This window comes from Leopardus geoffroyi, chromosome A1, assembly GCF_018350155.1.
Source record: "Leopardus geoffroyi isolate Oge1 chromosome A1, O.geoffroyi_Oge1_pat1.0, whole genome shotgun sequence".
Classification (NCBI taxonomy): domain Eukaryota; kingdom Metazoa; phylum Chordata; class Mammalia; order Carnivora; family Felidae; genus Leopardus; species Leopardus geoffroyi.
Genome location: NC_059326.1, coordinates 47509159 through 47525504, shown reverse-complemented (window position 1 = coordinate 47525504; position 16346 = coordinate 47509159). Strand labels below are relative to the sequence as shown.

Here is a 16346-nt window from a genome sequence, read left to right as displayed (position 1 = left end):
CTTCATAGTTAGGTCCTAGGAAGCCTTTAAGTGTTGGCCTGAGTTTCTTGAATGCTTGAATGCTCACTCTGGAGGACTCTAGTTGCCTTGTGCTGAAATAACCATGTTGAAGGATGCCTAAACTAGTCATATGGAGAGGCTAGGTGCAAAGAGAGTGCTCTGACCCCAAATATGTCACTGAATTAGACTTCAAATGATTCTAGCCTCAGACAGGCAAGCAGTAACCAGCTGAACCTATCAATCTTCAGAGATGTAACAAATAAATAGTTTTAAGTCACCAAGTTTTAGTGTAGTTTGTTATGCAGAAATATACAATTGGAACACCAGTTTTCCTAAAGTCCAAAACTTCAGTCAGATCCAGCCGCCTGCTAGCCCAAGTGGCAGATTGCTAAGAAGAGGCAGATCACTGGAATTAGATGAAAGGAAAAATGAAATGAAGTCTCATTTAGGTTGTCAGCTCCTAGAATCCCTTTATTTCCTCCTTTTTCAAGTAAGCCTAAACAGCAACGCTTGTTCTATTCAGTAGTTTATGTTGACTACATAATGTAACTTTAAAATGTTAGAACATGTAGAAGTTTATTTAGTTTTGAGTTTTGCATAGCTATACCAGGTATCAAGTATGATGACTCAATATCGTGACTGTTTTTCTCTATGCGAACTGTGAAACCTGTATTCATACAGTAATCCATGACAGCATCTGGCCTTTATTTGGCTGAAGTGTGTATTTTACATATTAAGTTGATGGCTATTTAGAAAAATATTTTTAATGTTTACTTACTTTTGAAAGAGAGAGAGACAGGGTACAAGTGGGGGAGGAGCAGAGAGAAAAAGGACACAGAATCTGAAGCAGGTTCCAGGCTCTGAGCTGTCAGCACAGAGCTTGAAGCAGGGCTCAAGAACCATGAGATCCGACCTGAGCCTAAGTCGGACACTTAACCCACTGAGCCACCCAGGTGCCCCAGCTGATGGCTATTTTTAAAATTATCTTTGTGGTGCCATGACAAAATTAAATGCAAATATGGGCACGGACATCATAGTGATTACACTCTTAGTATAAATTATTTGTTCAGATGATCTAGAATATGCAGTTATTAATTAATTTTTTAGAACATAAAGTTATCTCATAAAATTAAAAATGACCAAAAAGAACTCTTAGACACCCAAATATGTTTGTGGAATCTGGGCTGAGACGTAGATGAAAAGAATGAAGTGGTCACAGTGTATCTTGATATAAGTTGAGCATTTGGTACGGTCCCTCATGAGTTTTTTTCCTATCATAATATGGTGATATACCATCTTGGCCACCGGGTTCAAGAGTGTGTTTCAAATGCACGAAGCTGCCACATTAGAATCCCAGGCCGTTCATTAAAATTGAGATTCTTAGTTCTACCTCTGACCAAAAGAGCCTACAAATGTAACGATAAATCAAAATTTTGAGAAGTGCTTGTTTACTTTAACATAGGGGCAAAACTATTATTGTTTACTGATAAGTTTGTTAGATACTCTAGGATAATTATAAATGACAGATATCATCTTAAACATGTACCTTAAAAAGTAATTTAAATCTCATCAGTTAAGTTGGATAAAAAAGAAATTTCAGAAAATTTAATATCCCTGAAATATAAAAACCTAAATAACAAATATGTATCATACCTCATTTTCATACAGCTAAAGTCAACTGGATTACTCACATACGAATACCTAAGATCTACCTAAAATGAGCCTCGAGGTAATCTTGCAGAATTTTTCTCAACAAACGTTCACTATGTTTCTAAACGAGGAAGTTATCTTAAACAAAACACTCTTCTTGCTTCCTAGTTACCAAAGTTCTCATAAGAAAAAAATTTTTCACCATTTCCTCATGAAACGCTATAGCTTCATTCAGGGCAAACTCATTAATTCCTTACATAGTACTGTTAACATTTCTTTCTTCTGAAACAAAATTTACATACTGAAATAACTCTACAGCAGCAAAATAGCTGCACATGGTTTAGCTACATGCATTGGAACAAAATTTGACCTGTTACAGATTTCATAAGTAGAAAATAAAAGTACAGCACTTAGGAAAATACTAAGTACCGTACACAAGCTTATGCACACAATACAGCTCAAAATACGTTAATTTTAGACATTATTGACACTTACAAACTCTAAACTTGAAGTAGAGGGTGCAGCCCCTCAAAAAAATAAATAAATTTGAAGTAGAAGATGAGCCCTATTTTCCAGTGTTAGTGTCTAGATATTATTTCCAAATTTTATTACAGATCTGGAAAAAAAATTATGAAAGAAGATCCCAGAAATTCATTAATATTTGCACGTTAGGAAGGGTGACTTCATTTTTAAAAATCAAAAATCCTTTTTTTTTTTTTAAATTTATTTTGAGAGAGAGAGACAGAGACAGAGACAGAGAGACACCCAAGCAGGCTCTGCACCGTCAGCACAGAGCCCAATGTGGGGCTCGAACCCATGAACCATGAGATGATGACCTGAGCTGAAACCAAGAGTCGAATGCTTAACTGACTGAGCCACCCTGGTGCCCCCAAAAATTACTTTCTGTTAAATTTCTAAGATAGTTTTCATGTCATATCAGCTATGAACCAGATTATATAAACAAAAGCAGAGTTAATGGTGTACTTACAGGGCTTTAACATCTCTAAATATTTTTATTAGGTATAATTATGAAATCAGTGTAATAATCGACACACCTTTGGTCTGAAGAATATGTGTTACGCCAGGAAAGTTTGTTTTTATACTTTCATCTTCCAGTTATAAATCTGAATTATTAGGAAAAAATAGTATTTGACTGGTTTTAGGCAGTGGATATGAAGTAAGGAATAGAAATGAAAATAAGGTGGACTCCTGGCTGGCTCAGTTGGTTAAGTATCTAACTTGATTTTGGCTTAGGTCATGATCTCAGGGTTCGTGAGTGCAGGGCCTGTGTGGGATTCTCTCCCCCTCTCTTTCTCTGCCCCTCCCCCTCACTCTCCCAAAATAAATAAATAAATAAATGTAAAAAAAAAAAAAATACATGAAAATAAGGTTACAAGGTAACACTTTGGCCTTTAGGTCAAAAATGACAAGATTTTCTGAGCAGACCAAAACAGGTTAAAGAAATAGATGAGTATATGCTGCCACCATGTGGTGAAAAAAATTAAGACCATTTTGGAAACTACTAACTCAATCTAGGAGTCTTATTTACTAAAGTACAAAATTTGTTCTCCTAGTTGTCAGTCTCAAACTCAGAGACACAACTAACAAATATATTAGTTTCTCTTACTAAACAACAATGAAACTGTCATTATTGTCATTTTTGAAGCATCTATATTTGTTGGCTGTTCTCTCCTCTTCAAAGTTTCTATTAACTTACTACTTGTTCTATGACATAGTACGCACCTTCCTGGATTTGTCTTGAGTTTAGCCTCTTACAATTTTTTTTTTTTTTTTAAGTAAGCTTCACGCCTAGCACGGAGTCCAACGCGAAGCTTGAATTCACGACCCTGAGATCAAGACCTGAACTGAGATCAAGTCCAATGTTTAACCCACTGAGCCACCCAGGTGCTCCTATCCTCTTGCAACTCAATCCTCATCTGTACTGTGATTTTAGAAACTTCAACTGCATTTTTTCCTAGCTGTTGGTGTTCATTCAACACATCCTAGTTTTTATATATCTCCAGAGAATGAACTCAGCTCCCTGATTACCAGATTTTAGTTTCTAAACTCAGGAATTCAATAATTATCAGTAGGTAAGAAGTGCAAACAACCAAAGTTACAGTTTTCAAAACTGCACACTTGGTTCAAGGTCTAGTAATATGTTTTCTTTTGCTTCTAATATTTTTCTTAATAGCGCCGGACACATCACCATCCATGTCAGTACAAAGCCAAACATGTTGAGAAAAAGTGTCACCCATGGAGCTAAGACCCTTTTTAAAAAAAGTAGGGTGATCTCAAAGTCAAATATTCTACCTGCATAGATTAGATTTTCTCTTTCTTCACCTACGCTTAAAACAAAATTGTAAGCAGTTCCACATCTGCTAATGGCTCTGTAAGTTCCCACTTGAACAATTCTAATGTAGAACAAGCATAAATTCTGGACAAAATATAAAACAACTACCTAAGGGTACAGAAAAGTGACCCAAATTAGGCAAATTCTAAAGCGGAGTCCATCTGCACAAGGAAGAAGCAAAGTTTCCTAGATGAGTCTCCTGGTCTTGTCTGACTTTTTTTTAAAGGGTTTTAGTTTGAGGGGAGGCCTACTCGGTGCCAAGTTGCAGCAGAAAATCCTTCATCTTTCTAGCTTGAAGAACCAGAAGACAGAGTTTAGGGCAACTCAGATGCTCTAATGTAAGGACAGATTCCACACAACCAGAGAAAGGGAACCTGAGTTCTATGGACAATCTCAGCCAAATCTCTGGTTGACCTCTAAACAACGTATGTGTAGGAGAGACCCACAAAGCCATACTAACGCCCAAAAAAGTTGAACTGAAATTTGAGATGCTGCCCAAGAGACACAGTATGCAGCTTGAGTACAACCAGGTTAATTTCTGCTACAGCAAAAACAAAGGCACTATCTAGGGGAACATAAAATGTAGTCTCCACAACAGTCACATGTTATGATCGAAGTTTACCCTATGTTTTAAATAAACAATTTACAATTACTTGACTTCTGAAGAAACAGAAAAACATAACCCATTTTTAAAAGACAATGAACAGAGATCAACTCTGAGGTGACCCAGATTTTGGAATTAGCAACAAGGCTTTAGAGCAGTGATTTAACTATTCTCAATAGCATAAAGAAAAATACGCTCACAATGAATAAACAACCAAATGGAAATCTAGAAGTGAAAAATTCCACTTTTAACATTTACCCCTGAAAAACAAAAACATGCCCACACAAAAGCCCATATTCAAATGTTTGAAGCAGCTTTATTTATAATGGCTCCAAGGTGGAAATAACTCAAATGCCCATCAACTGGTTAATGAACACATCCATATAATGGAATATTACTCAGCAATTAAAAGGAATAAAATATTGATACATGGAAAAAAAGGCTTGACAATTTCTCATAAGACTCAATATGACTGGTGGATGGATGGATATATATGTGAGTAGGACAGGTATAATAAAATGTTAATGGCAGAAATTAGGTGATAGATACACTGGCATTCCCTGTAAGATTCTTTGAAGTTATCTATTCTTGAAAATATTTTAATAAAATGGAAATATATTATACTCTCTAGAGCTGGTGACCAATTTTGAACATGCTAATTTGGGGATTATAAACTGAGAGGTTATAAAAAAGAAACCACACAAGTTATAATCAGTCCTCTTATCTCCTGAGATCTTCCTCCAATTTGCCTTACTAGTTTTTTTATTCTACTAAGAAAAACTTCACTGTCTCCAAATTTGAGATTCTCCTCCGGCTTCCTTTTTAGTATAATGCTTTAAAATGTCAAATATTTAATAAGATTGGACTTAACAGTTATCTCTGGACAGTACTTCTATTTTGATTTTTCATAAAGTTTCTTTTATTTCTACTCTCTGGCTCTCATTTTTCAAACACTGAAGAGAAAGCAATTTCCCAAGTACTCATGATAACAATTCTTCAGAAGTCTGTCAAAATTTTTAAAACTAAAATTTAGAAGTCTGTGAATGGCTTTTTGGAAGTCTATATATTCCATCATGTACAGGTATCACCCAAGTAAAATACTATATTTGGTTTGTTCCTTTATATTCATTCAACAATTTTTTGTTGACCTTCTCCTGTAAGTTTACACTTAAATAATTATTCAGTATCCTAGTCTTCATGCATTCTGCAAGCTCAGGAGGAACAGAAGTGTCGTTTATCAGTTTGTAGTTATCAAGGTCCTTAGTTTCTAAGGATGGGTAGACAATTTACCATCTCTCAAGCAATTAAATCTACTCTAACTGCTCTATTTGAATAACAAGATTATACATTTGCTGCCATTTCAAGTACATCCTTGAAGTCCTTTAAAATTCTTGGATGAATACCATCTGGTCTTTTTTTTTTTTTTTCAGAGATTTTATTCCTCTTTAAAATTACATAGCATTGTGTGTAAGACCCATGTTACTTCCCTTAAGGTATCCAACCCTAAATGTATATAAAGATAAAATGTTTGCTGAATTACTATATGAAAAGGTCAAATACTATAAAAATTTAGACTCATGACTTACTGAATATCAGTAACTTCATAATGATTGCAGCCATTAACACCACGACCTTGTCCCAAGGCTTACTATGGCACTGTATCTTACCGCTTATTGAATGAAGTAATACTTCCTTACATTTGTCAAATTTAGGAGAGCTTAGAAATGGATACTACCTTTCACTGGATGCATTTTCAACTTGTCCTCTATGAAACAAAATATTTATTCCCCTTAGGAAGGAATCCAAATTTTCTCTCACAATAGTTAAGAAGAAAATTTACTTTTATGTATTGAGACCTAAATTAATGATACCACTAGAAAAGTAAAAAAATTTTGCTACTCCATTTGTATATGATGGGCATTTTTGAGTTCCTAATTACCTGCCTCAAACCACCAACAATAAATTACTCTACATACAGCACACATAATGAAGAGGAAAGAATTATGAAACCCACTGGGTAAAAAGCACCGAAATGAGAACATTTCAAGTAACAGAACCAAAAACAGAAATCTGCACTTAAAAACAATTTCATTTAGTGCTTTAAATAAACTAGGTGCTTGGGAACACTTAAAAGTCCTCGAGACAATGACTCTCACTGATGACAACTGAACTCCAGTAACCTGGCAATCTCTGTTACCTCTTCAACCTAACTGAATCCTAATTCAATGATTTTTGATAAACTTCCTGTTTACAAACCTCCCTTTAATGATCATAATCTTCTCTACCTTCCTTATATCTGGTTATATTCACATTCTTCAGTTGTTTTTTAAACTGAGTCCCATCTTTTGGTAAAAAGTTCACGTAAAATTAAAACTCAAGCCATCAAGAGCTAAGTGATTTACTCTAATAAAATTATTTTAAAAGCCATTACATGGAATATGAAGATAAAATGCTTTAAAACTCAAGAGTAATTCAATCAACAAACACCACTGAGTTCTAACACTTTCCCCCAAATATATAATTACTGGCTATGCCCCAAACACAGATGATTCTTTTTATCACACGGATCACACTGACGTGGTGAGCCTTAGACACAAGTATACCCTGATGTCCAAGAGCACTGCCTACACTGCTGGTTAGCAATTAGATGAATGTCTGTTATTGACAACGAAAAAACTTCTATGGTTTAACAATGTAATTTTGTGTATATTAGTTATGTTCTCTCACCTTAAAAACAAATGCCTCCCTTGACCCTACTTCTCCCATCATCTTCATCTCTATCCCGATGTTCCCTCATGCAATCAAAGCTCTACAGAAAGAGTTGCCTAGACTTGTCTCCGATTCCTTTCCTCTACTCTTAAACACTCTGTAATCAAAGTTTTGACCTCATCACTCCACCAGAACTACTCTTCACAAGGTTATCAATGGCCTTGTTAAATATAACGTGAATTCCCAGACCTCATCATACTAGACCTATGGACAGCATTTGAAATAGCTGAGTCTCTTCCTTGACAAACTTTTCTCCCTTGGCTTCCGGGACATGAAATTCTCTTGGTTTCCTTTCCTCACGGATAAATCCTCCTTCTCTATTCTACAATTCAATATTGAACTGTCCTAGAACTCAGGACTTAGCTCCCCTCTGTATACACCCTCCTGTGGTGATCCCATCCTGGCTTTAAGTATTATTCTTTATGTTAACAACTTCCAAATACATAGCTTCCCAAGTTCAGACTTGCATATCCAAGTATTTTCAATTGTACATCTAACAGATCTCTCAAACTCAAAACAGCTAAAACCTGAACTCTCTTTTAACCCTAAATCTGCCTCCCCCACAAGCTACCATCTCAGCTGAATGCAAATCCATCATGATTTCAGTCCCCAAACATTGGAGTTGATTTGGACTCCTATCGTTCTTTCATGTCCTCCATTCAATTCATCAGGAAATCCTAATGGCTCTACTTTTATTTTTATTTTTTATTTTTTTTTAACGTTTATTTATTTTTGAGACAGCGAGAGACAGAGCATGAATGGGGGAGGGTCAGAGAGAGGGAGACACAGAATCTGAAACAGGCTCCAGGCTCTGAGCTGTCAGCACAGAGCCCGACGCGGGGCTCGAACTCACGGACCGCGAGATCATGACCTGAGCCGAAGTTGGACGCTTAACCGACCGAGCCACCCGGGCGCCCCATGGCTCTACTTTTAGAATACATATAGGGCCCAACCAGTTCACAGCACTTCTACTGCTACTACCCTGATCCCTGATCTGAAGCACTACCCCCTCTCACCTACATAACTACAACAGCTTCATAACAAGTCTCTCTGTTTCCATCCTTAGAGCTCTATAGTCTGTTCTCAGCAAAAATCCATTTTCTGGGTCATTAACAAAGCTCTTTAAAATTCTTTGAGGGTCTACTATGTACCAGTCAGAATAATCCTTTCACAATATGTCAGATCATGCCACATCTTCCCCCAAATCCTCCAATGCTTCTGTTCACTTATGGTTAAAATCAAAGTTGTTACAATTACCTCAACAAACCCATTACCTCTCTGATCTTATCTAACTATTCTCTCCCTTCAACCATTCCAGTCATATTGGCTTCCTCACTGTTCCACAAACACCAAGGCACCCTCTTGCCTTTGCATTGGCTGTTCCCTCCACCTGGAAGTTCTTTCTTGAGGACTCTGTTGTCTCCCCCACCTCCAAGTCTTTGTAAATGTCTAACCTCCTCAATGAGGCCTATTAGCTGACCCTACAGAATTCTGAACATAGTTTTTTCCCTGCTCTCTATGAACCATTTTTCTTTTGTCCTTTGAAGTTATCACCTTCTATCTCTATGATGTGCTTATTTATAATGCTTACTATTTGTTTCCCTGTACTCCTTTTAAAATATAAACTCCATGAGGCCTGAGAGCACTGTTTTGCTCACTGAGGTATCCCAAGCACCTACAACAATGCCTGCCACATAAGAGATGTACGATATACATTTACTGAGTGAATTTCATTCTTATTAATAATGGCCATATGAGGAAAGTGTTATATAGTCTCATCCTATTTTGTAGATGGAAAAGTTGTAAGATTAGGGGTGGGGAGAGTAAAGAAGACTAAGTTTTTTGTCCAAGATCATCATGTCATTGTCAAGTTGCAAAGATGGAATGTAAACCAGTATCTGTGAACTTTCCAAATACCAGGGCAGTAAATAATTTAACAAACCATTTAAAAAAAAAAATCCCCCAAATATATAGTTAAGCAAAATTTCTTTTAATGTTAAATATTATATTTATTGTTCACTATATCCTTATAAGTCTTTTAATTTAAAAATATTGTTTACTTTTCTTCACTGTTGGGTAAGTTGACCTGTATTAGCCCTTAACAGAGGAGAAGAATCAAACTTTATGAGGCTTTAATATAAAAGTAAATTCTGTTCTGTCTAAATCACATTCTCTGGGTTTTTTAAGCCCTTTTATTAAGTAGACAAGACACTGCTTCTTTTCTCCTGATTGTGATTCAATTCTCTGTTTATATGATTGTTAAATTTAGGAAAAGGTTTAAGACAGGATATTTTCAGCTGAGAAATGATAAACCTTTAAGAAACAAACTTACACATGGAAGGGTTCTGTGATGGTTAATTTCATGTGTCAAGTGGTTAGCCCACAATACTCAAATATTTAGTCAAACATTATTTTAGATCTTTCTGTAAAGGTATTTTTTAGATGAGAGTAACATTTAAATCAATAGACTTTCAGTACAGCCAATTACCCTCAATAATGTGGTAAGCCACATCTTTTTTTATGTTATTTTTTTATTTTTGAGAGACAGAGTGAGACAGAGCACAAATGGGGGAGGGGCAGAGAGAGAGGGAGACACAGAATCTGAAGCAGGTTTCAGCCTCTGAGCTGTCAGCACAGAGCCTGACGTGGGGCTCGAACTCACAGACCGTGAGATCATGACCTGAGCCGAAGTCAGATGCTTAATTCACTGAGCCACCCAGGTATCCCGTGGCGAGCCACATCTAATCAGCCAAAGGACTTAATAAAATCTGACCTCCCTTCAGCAAGAAGGAATTCTGTCAGCAGACTATCTTTGGACTTGAACTGCAACTCTCCCCTGAATCTCCAGTCTGCCAGCCTACCCCATCAGATTTTGGACTCATCAAGTCTCCACAATCATGTGAGCCAATTCCTTAAAATAAACCCTTCTTTCTCTCTCTCCTTCTCTTTCTATATATATCCTGTTTGTACTATATCTCTGAAGAAGTCCAATACAGGTTCACAAACAAAACTGTTTGTTCAAGAATTATTGGTGCATTAAAAACACTCAGGAACCTATGAGTCAGACCAGTGTAAATTATCTAGTGTTTTCCTATCAATAAAACACTAAAAGTGCTATTCGCAAGGTTCAAACAAACAAACAAACAAACAAACAAACAAAGATCTGGGATACAATGCCATTATTGACCCTCGAGAGTTGGGATATCTGCTTTACCACACAGTAAAAATATATCACATACTAATAATAATTCTAGAGTTGCAAGTTTTTTTCTTTTTGGCCCAAGGAATCTTTAGTTCAAAAGAAACCATTCTTAGAATCCACCAATGTTAAAGTCATTAAAGAAGAGGTAGCTTGGGGCGCCTGGGTGGCGCAGTCGGTTAAGCGTCCGACTTCAGCCAGGTCACGATCTCGCGGTCTGTGAGTTCGAGCCCCGCAACGGGCTCTGGGCTGATGGCTCAGAGCCTGGAGCCTGTTTCCGATTCTGTGTCTCCCTCTCTCTCTGCCCCTCCCCCGTTCATGCTCTGTCTGTCTCTCTCTCTGTCCCAAAAATAAATAAAACGTTGAAAAAAAAATTAAAAAAAAAAAAAAAAAAAAAGAAGAGGTAGCTTGATATAAACAAGGTTAGGAAACTTTTCCAGTCCTCCTCCTAAAAAAATAAGAAGTCTCTGAGGGAAGCTGAGGTACCATGAGGTGCTACAGAACTAAGTCTGAAAACCCATCTAACTGCCTTGTCCCCAATAAGTCCTGTGTTTCCATCACTGCCATCCATTTTACAGAAAAAGAGATTAAATGATTTGGCCAAGCCTGCAAAATTAGCTAGTAGCCAAACTGAGGCCTTCAAATTTTCCCCTTTATTATTCTGACTATAGATGAAAAATTTTTAAACATTAAAAGCTATCTTTCTAAAGTGTGCAAAATACTTTACCTGCACGATGTAGCAGGTTATCAGAAGAAAAAGAACAAACCCAAAATAGAACCTTGTAGTAGGGTTCATATTGGCACATATGCTTCTCTGCCACCACTCCTGCTGACTTAATCACTCCTGTGAGGAGAGGAAGAATATGAGCCTTCATTTGCCTGTAATATTGGCTCTACATTAATGATGGAAGTAGATTCTGTCCAGCACTCACAGAACAGCAAATTAGAGCAATGAAATATAAATTAAATTTTAATTATTTATTTCTAGACAATACATCTTCGGTAAAAGCTGCCCTTGAAAAAGGACATAAAAATATTTATACGCGACTTTGCGAAAAATGACATTTTTACTTTGAAACAGAAATATGAGCAGTTCAATGGACATGAATGGACAAACAGGGTTATCTTCTCTCTTTACTGACAGAGCAGTAAACATTAAACGGCTTATTCCAAGTTACACAGAAAAATGGCAGTGTCAAGATATCATCTAAGGTTCTAACTCTATTAGAGTGCAAACCCTAGAAGGGCAGAGCCTCTTTTGAATCCCCTGTTGCCAGCACGTGGCACAGGACCATGCACATCACTGGGGCTGATGCTTCTATCAGAGCACACGCTCTGAACAAGCATCAGGAGAACTAATGTATTTAATGAAGGGGCAAAATGATAAATGGATAGCAGCTCCCTTTCAGATCACAAACAAGGCTATAGTGTAACGAAGACTAAGAATGAAAGAATTACAACAAAATACTCAACCACAGACTACGAGTCAACAGCACAGACTGACGTTGCCAATCTTTCAGATGACCATCTCCACTTTAACCTTCCCACTACTTGAAGAATCACAGTAGTCGGCATCACCCAGTCCCATTTTCCGATCATTGACTTTTATATTCCTGATCACAAATCTTGAGGAACTCTCTATTAAAAAAACTTGGAGCTTCTCCCACAAGTGATCAAAATCATACAAACCTCTGTCAGTTGTTTCAATTGGCCTTTACTTTCACTCAATTCTTCTAATAGGTCATTCTTTTTCACTTGCAGTTCAGAGATTTCCTTTCTTAATGGATTTACTAGTTCATAGAACCGAATCTTTAAAAACAAAAAATCAAGTTAATAAGCCATTTTAGAATCCAAGTTACCATTGAAATTAGCTAATTTATAGTACCCTCAATTATCAGTAATAAAAATATGAAAGTAACAAAAGGAAAGGTGTTAAAAAGTTTCAGAATATATACCCGTACAATAAACATTTGTTTGTACAAAACAGAAACAAGACTGTTGTTAACTGACTTTGACCACTAACATTAAGCCTTGATGTCCGATTCAGTTTCCTCAAAGTCTAGATTATCTGTAATTCTCCATCCCTGGCACAGTCTCTCTTCTCCTCTATCTATACTCCATTTACTACTTATTCTCCATTTCCCACCACTGCTCATTCCACATTATCTGCTTATTACTTCCTGAACACATTATGTGTCCGAGTTTTGCCCTTATTTCCTCTGATAGAGGAATTTTTTCCCACATACAAATGCATAGCTCATGCTTTCACTCCTTTCAGGTGTCTGATCAAATGTCACCCTATCAGTAAACCCTCCCTAATCCTCCTAACCTGATTTAAAATAGCATCCCCACCTGGTGGCAGTTTCTATTCTCTTTTCTCCATAGCATTTACGACAAACATTCTACGTATTACTTTTAATTTATCGTCTATAATGCTCCACTCCTATAGGCAGGAATTTTTGCCTAGTTTGTACACTGCTCTATCTTTATTGCCTAAACATATGGTGAGCCTACATCCTAGGCTCTTGGGGAAGCTCTACTGCTACTACTGCAGTGTAAGCGATAATCAGGATGAATCAGGGGGTATCTTTCATATCACTACTTCCATTCAGTTCAGATCTCTCTTCTCACTCGTAATTCTCAGGGGAATTTGTCTGACCTAATCTAGTAAAGTGTTCCATCTGACAAATTCCTATGAAGTTAAGAAGCCATGAGCACATTTGGAAAGGGTAATTATGCCTATTTATTATATAGGCATGCAATCTGAAATTCCTTACTATATTGCTGTATTGCAAGAGTACCACATCTGGCAAGAGGCAAGTCCTAAGGTTAGTCCTCAACACAATGAATCTGTGTATAACTAACTAGTTAAGATAATACCGTCTGTGAAAACAAAAGATAACAAAGAACATTAACAAACCAGGGAACAAAATTATGTACAACTGCTATTAGTGGGATACTTGATACTTAATATGGAAAAAGCCTCAACGACAGCACTTGAGACATCTGTCTTAGATAGTACACTTTGGACAGAAAAAAATTTATTTGAGCTATATAAATTAAAAGATGGACAGAAAAGTAACACTTCTTTTTAGAAGAAATCATTAATCTGGAAACCTTATGCAAATGAGAACCAAGGGTAGCAATCACCACTCCTGCAAAAATGATACTACGTTCTAAGCACAGTGCTAAGCATTTTACATACATATTCATAGTGAATCTTCACAATGACCTCAACAGAAAGGCACTATTAATATTACAAACCCTTTTACATATGAAAAAGTTCAAGCCTCTAAGGGTGAAATAACATGTATAGATCACAAACCAGAAATTTTCGATATGTGGTTTAGGAGCCCCTGGTAATCACTCTGCCACTTTGATACCCTTTCAGGGAATTGATGAAAGATGAATGAAAGATGAAAACTATTTTTCTGGTTATACTAAGATTTTTTTTTTGCCTGTTTTACTCTTGTTCTCTTATGCTTGTTCAGTGATGTTTGCCAGTGGCTATCTAATGTGTGATGAGATCATCGCCTTTAAGGCTAATGGAATATGCGCTTATGTATTCCTGTGTTTTGAAAATGTCTCAGGTTAATTTCCACTATGGTAAACACTAATAGATATAACCCATATAAACAAAAGCTCCTTGGGGTCTTCAGTAATTTTGAGAGTGTAAAGGGATACTGACATTAAAAAATTTGAGACTACTGCCATAGATGAATCCTATGTGTAGATTTGTGTAACCAACACCGCAAGAGATCCTGAACTATCCCTACCCCCTGGCAACCACTAATCTGTTATCTCTATAATTTTGCATTTTGAGAACATTATAAACTACCAGTTTATGATAAAATGACTCATTTCCATGGACTATGCAGCTATTAACTTCATAGCCCTATTTATTCTTGACCTTGGAGGTCAATGGTCAAGACCCTTTAAAATTTGGTGATCTGAACATCATTCACCATTTTCAGAGCAGGGCCATAAAATAATAAAATTATTAATTAGTACTTCGAAGGTTATGGCTATTACATAAATGGCATATTTTAATTTGAAAATATATGCAGTATTTTTGGGGGGCGCCCGGGTGGCTCAGTAGGTTAAGTCTCCCACTTCGGCTCAGGTCATGATCTCATAGTTCTTGAGTTTGAGACCCACAAGCACAGAGCACAGAGCTGACAGTTGGAGCCTGGAGCCTGCTTCCAGTTCAATGTCTCCCTCTCTCTCTGCGCCTCCACTGCTCACGCTCTGTCTCTCTCTCAAAAATAAATAAACATTAAAAAAAATTTTTTTTAAATACATGCAGTGTTTTTAAAAAAAAAAGTGATACAACACACTTACAGATACGTATTCAGGAATAGAAAGCTGATCTTCAGGAAAACCTTTTAGTTTCATATATTGCTCCTCTGTCAACTCAAAGTCACGCAGATTTCGACGAATATCTCCCGCCTTCTCCCTTAGCTGAGTATTTGTCTCTTCTAGTTGTTTCTGTCTCAATAAAATCGTTTCCATTTCTTGTTTCATTAGTTCTTGATATTTTCTAAATTAGGAAAGAGTTTATGGCAAGCTTAAAAAAATCTTTGAGATTTAATTTTCTCAAAGATACCTTTTTATAGTAACATAAAATTAGGAAATGAGAAGCTCTGTAGTATTTTTAGCTCCAGCTAAATGCTTATTTACTTCACTAGTTAAACACGAAGACAATTCTATACTCATTACTAAATGTGTGGCCACATAAATTGTTAAATAGAAAATTGATATTCTTAAAAAATAATTTTCAAAATCAAATTATAAAATTATACATTTACTCTGCTTAAAGTTTTAGTTTTATACATCTGTTTTGGACCCTACTCAATAAAATAATTTTCATTTCTTTTTCTCTAGGTATTCTAAGGTATATCTCTTAAAGATGGCAACACTGAACCACCATAAAGTATTCATTCAACCCATGAACTAATGAAAACAGTAATCTGTACATAATCATTCTCAAGAACACATGTAGAAGACATTGCTATCGTTAGTTGCCTATTCCGAAGGTTTTGAGTAGGAAGGGAAAATTTATTCTTTCCCCTCCCTACTGTATCACACCCATCAATATACACACATGCTGTTATTATTACTCCTATCCCCCCCAAAAATGAATTGAGACCCCATTTCACTGCCTCCTTTGTTTGGACTTCCATGGAGCAAAACTGCTCACAAGTTGTCTATACTCACTGTCTCTGACGCCCTTCTTTCTAAACCTATGCCAATTAGGTTTTCATCCCTCCTACGGAAATCTCAAGGTCACTAATGACATCCAGATTGCTAATGATCAATTGCCAGTTCTTTTCATCTATGACCTAATGATTATTTGACACACTGCTCTCTCCTTCCTTTATACACACTCTCTTCGCCTGGCTTCCAAGTCACTTTACTTTCGTCATTTTTCTCTGGTATTTGCTCCTTCTCCTTTTCTGGTTTGTCTTCATGTTTGGAGTATTTGGCCCTCTTCTCTGTCTATATTCACTACCTTGAGGAATTCATCTAGTCTTATGACTTAAATGCTACCGTCCATATCCTAATGACTTCCAGATATATAGCTCTAGACCAAACTCTTCTATTTACCTACACATGGACTTCTAGTAAGACAACGCTAACCGAACACGTCCTAAACTGAACTCCTGCTCTTTGCTCACAGACCTATTCCACTGTGGTTTCCCCATCTTAGTTGACAGCAATTCCACCCTTCATTTATTCAAACCAAAATATTGGCACAATCCTTGACTCCT

General features: G+C 36.6%; 1 protein-coding gene across 4 annotated transcripts in view; it reads right to left on the bottom strand.

Moving 5' to 3' along the window:
• The window catches only part of PIBF1 (progesterone immunomodulatory binding factor 1), a 201800-nt gene that overhangs the window by 177959 nt on the left and 7495 nt on the right, over window positions 1-16346 (bottom strand). For all 4 annotated transcript variants that reach the window (XM_045478783.1, XM_045478797.1, XM_045478805.1 and 1 more), the window contains exons 4-5: window positions 14917-15115; window positions 12265-12384 (exon numbers count right to left, since the gene is read on the bottom strand). In XM_045478783.1, coding sequence (XP_045334739.1) covers window positions 12265-12384; window positions 14917-15115 — 319 coding nt within the window. The remainder of the gene's footprint in view (window positions 1-12264; window positions 12385-14916; window positions 15116-16346) is intronic.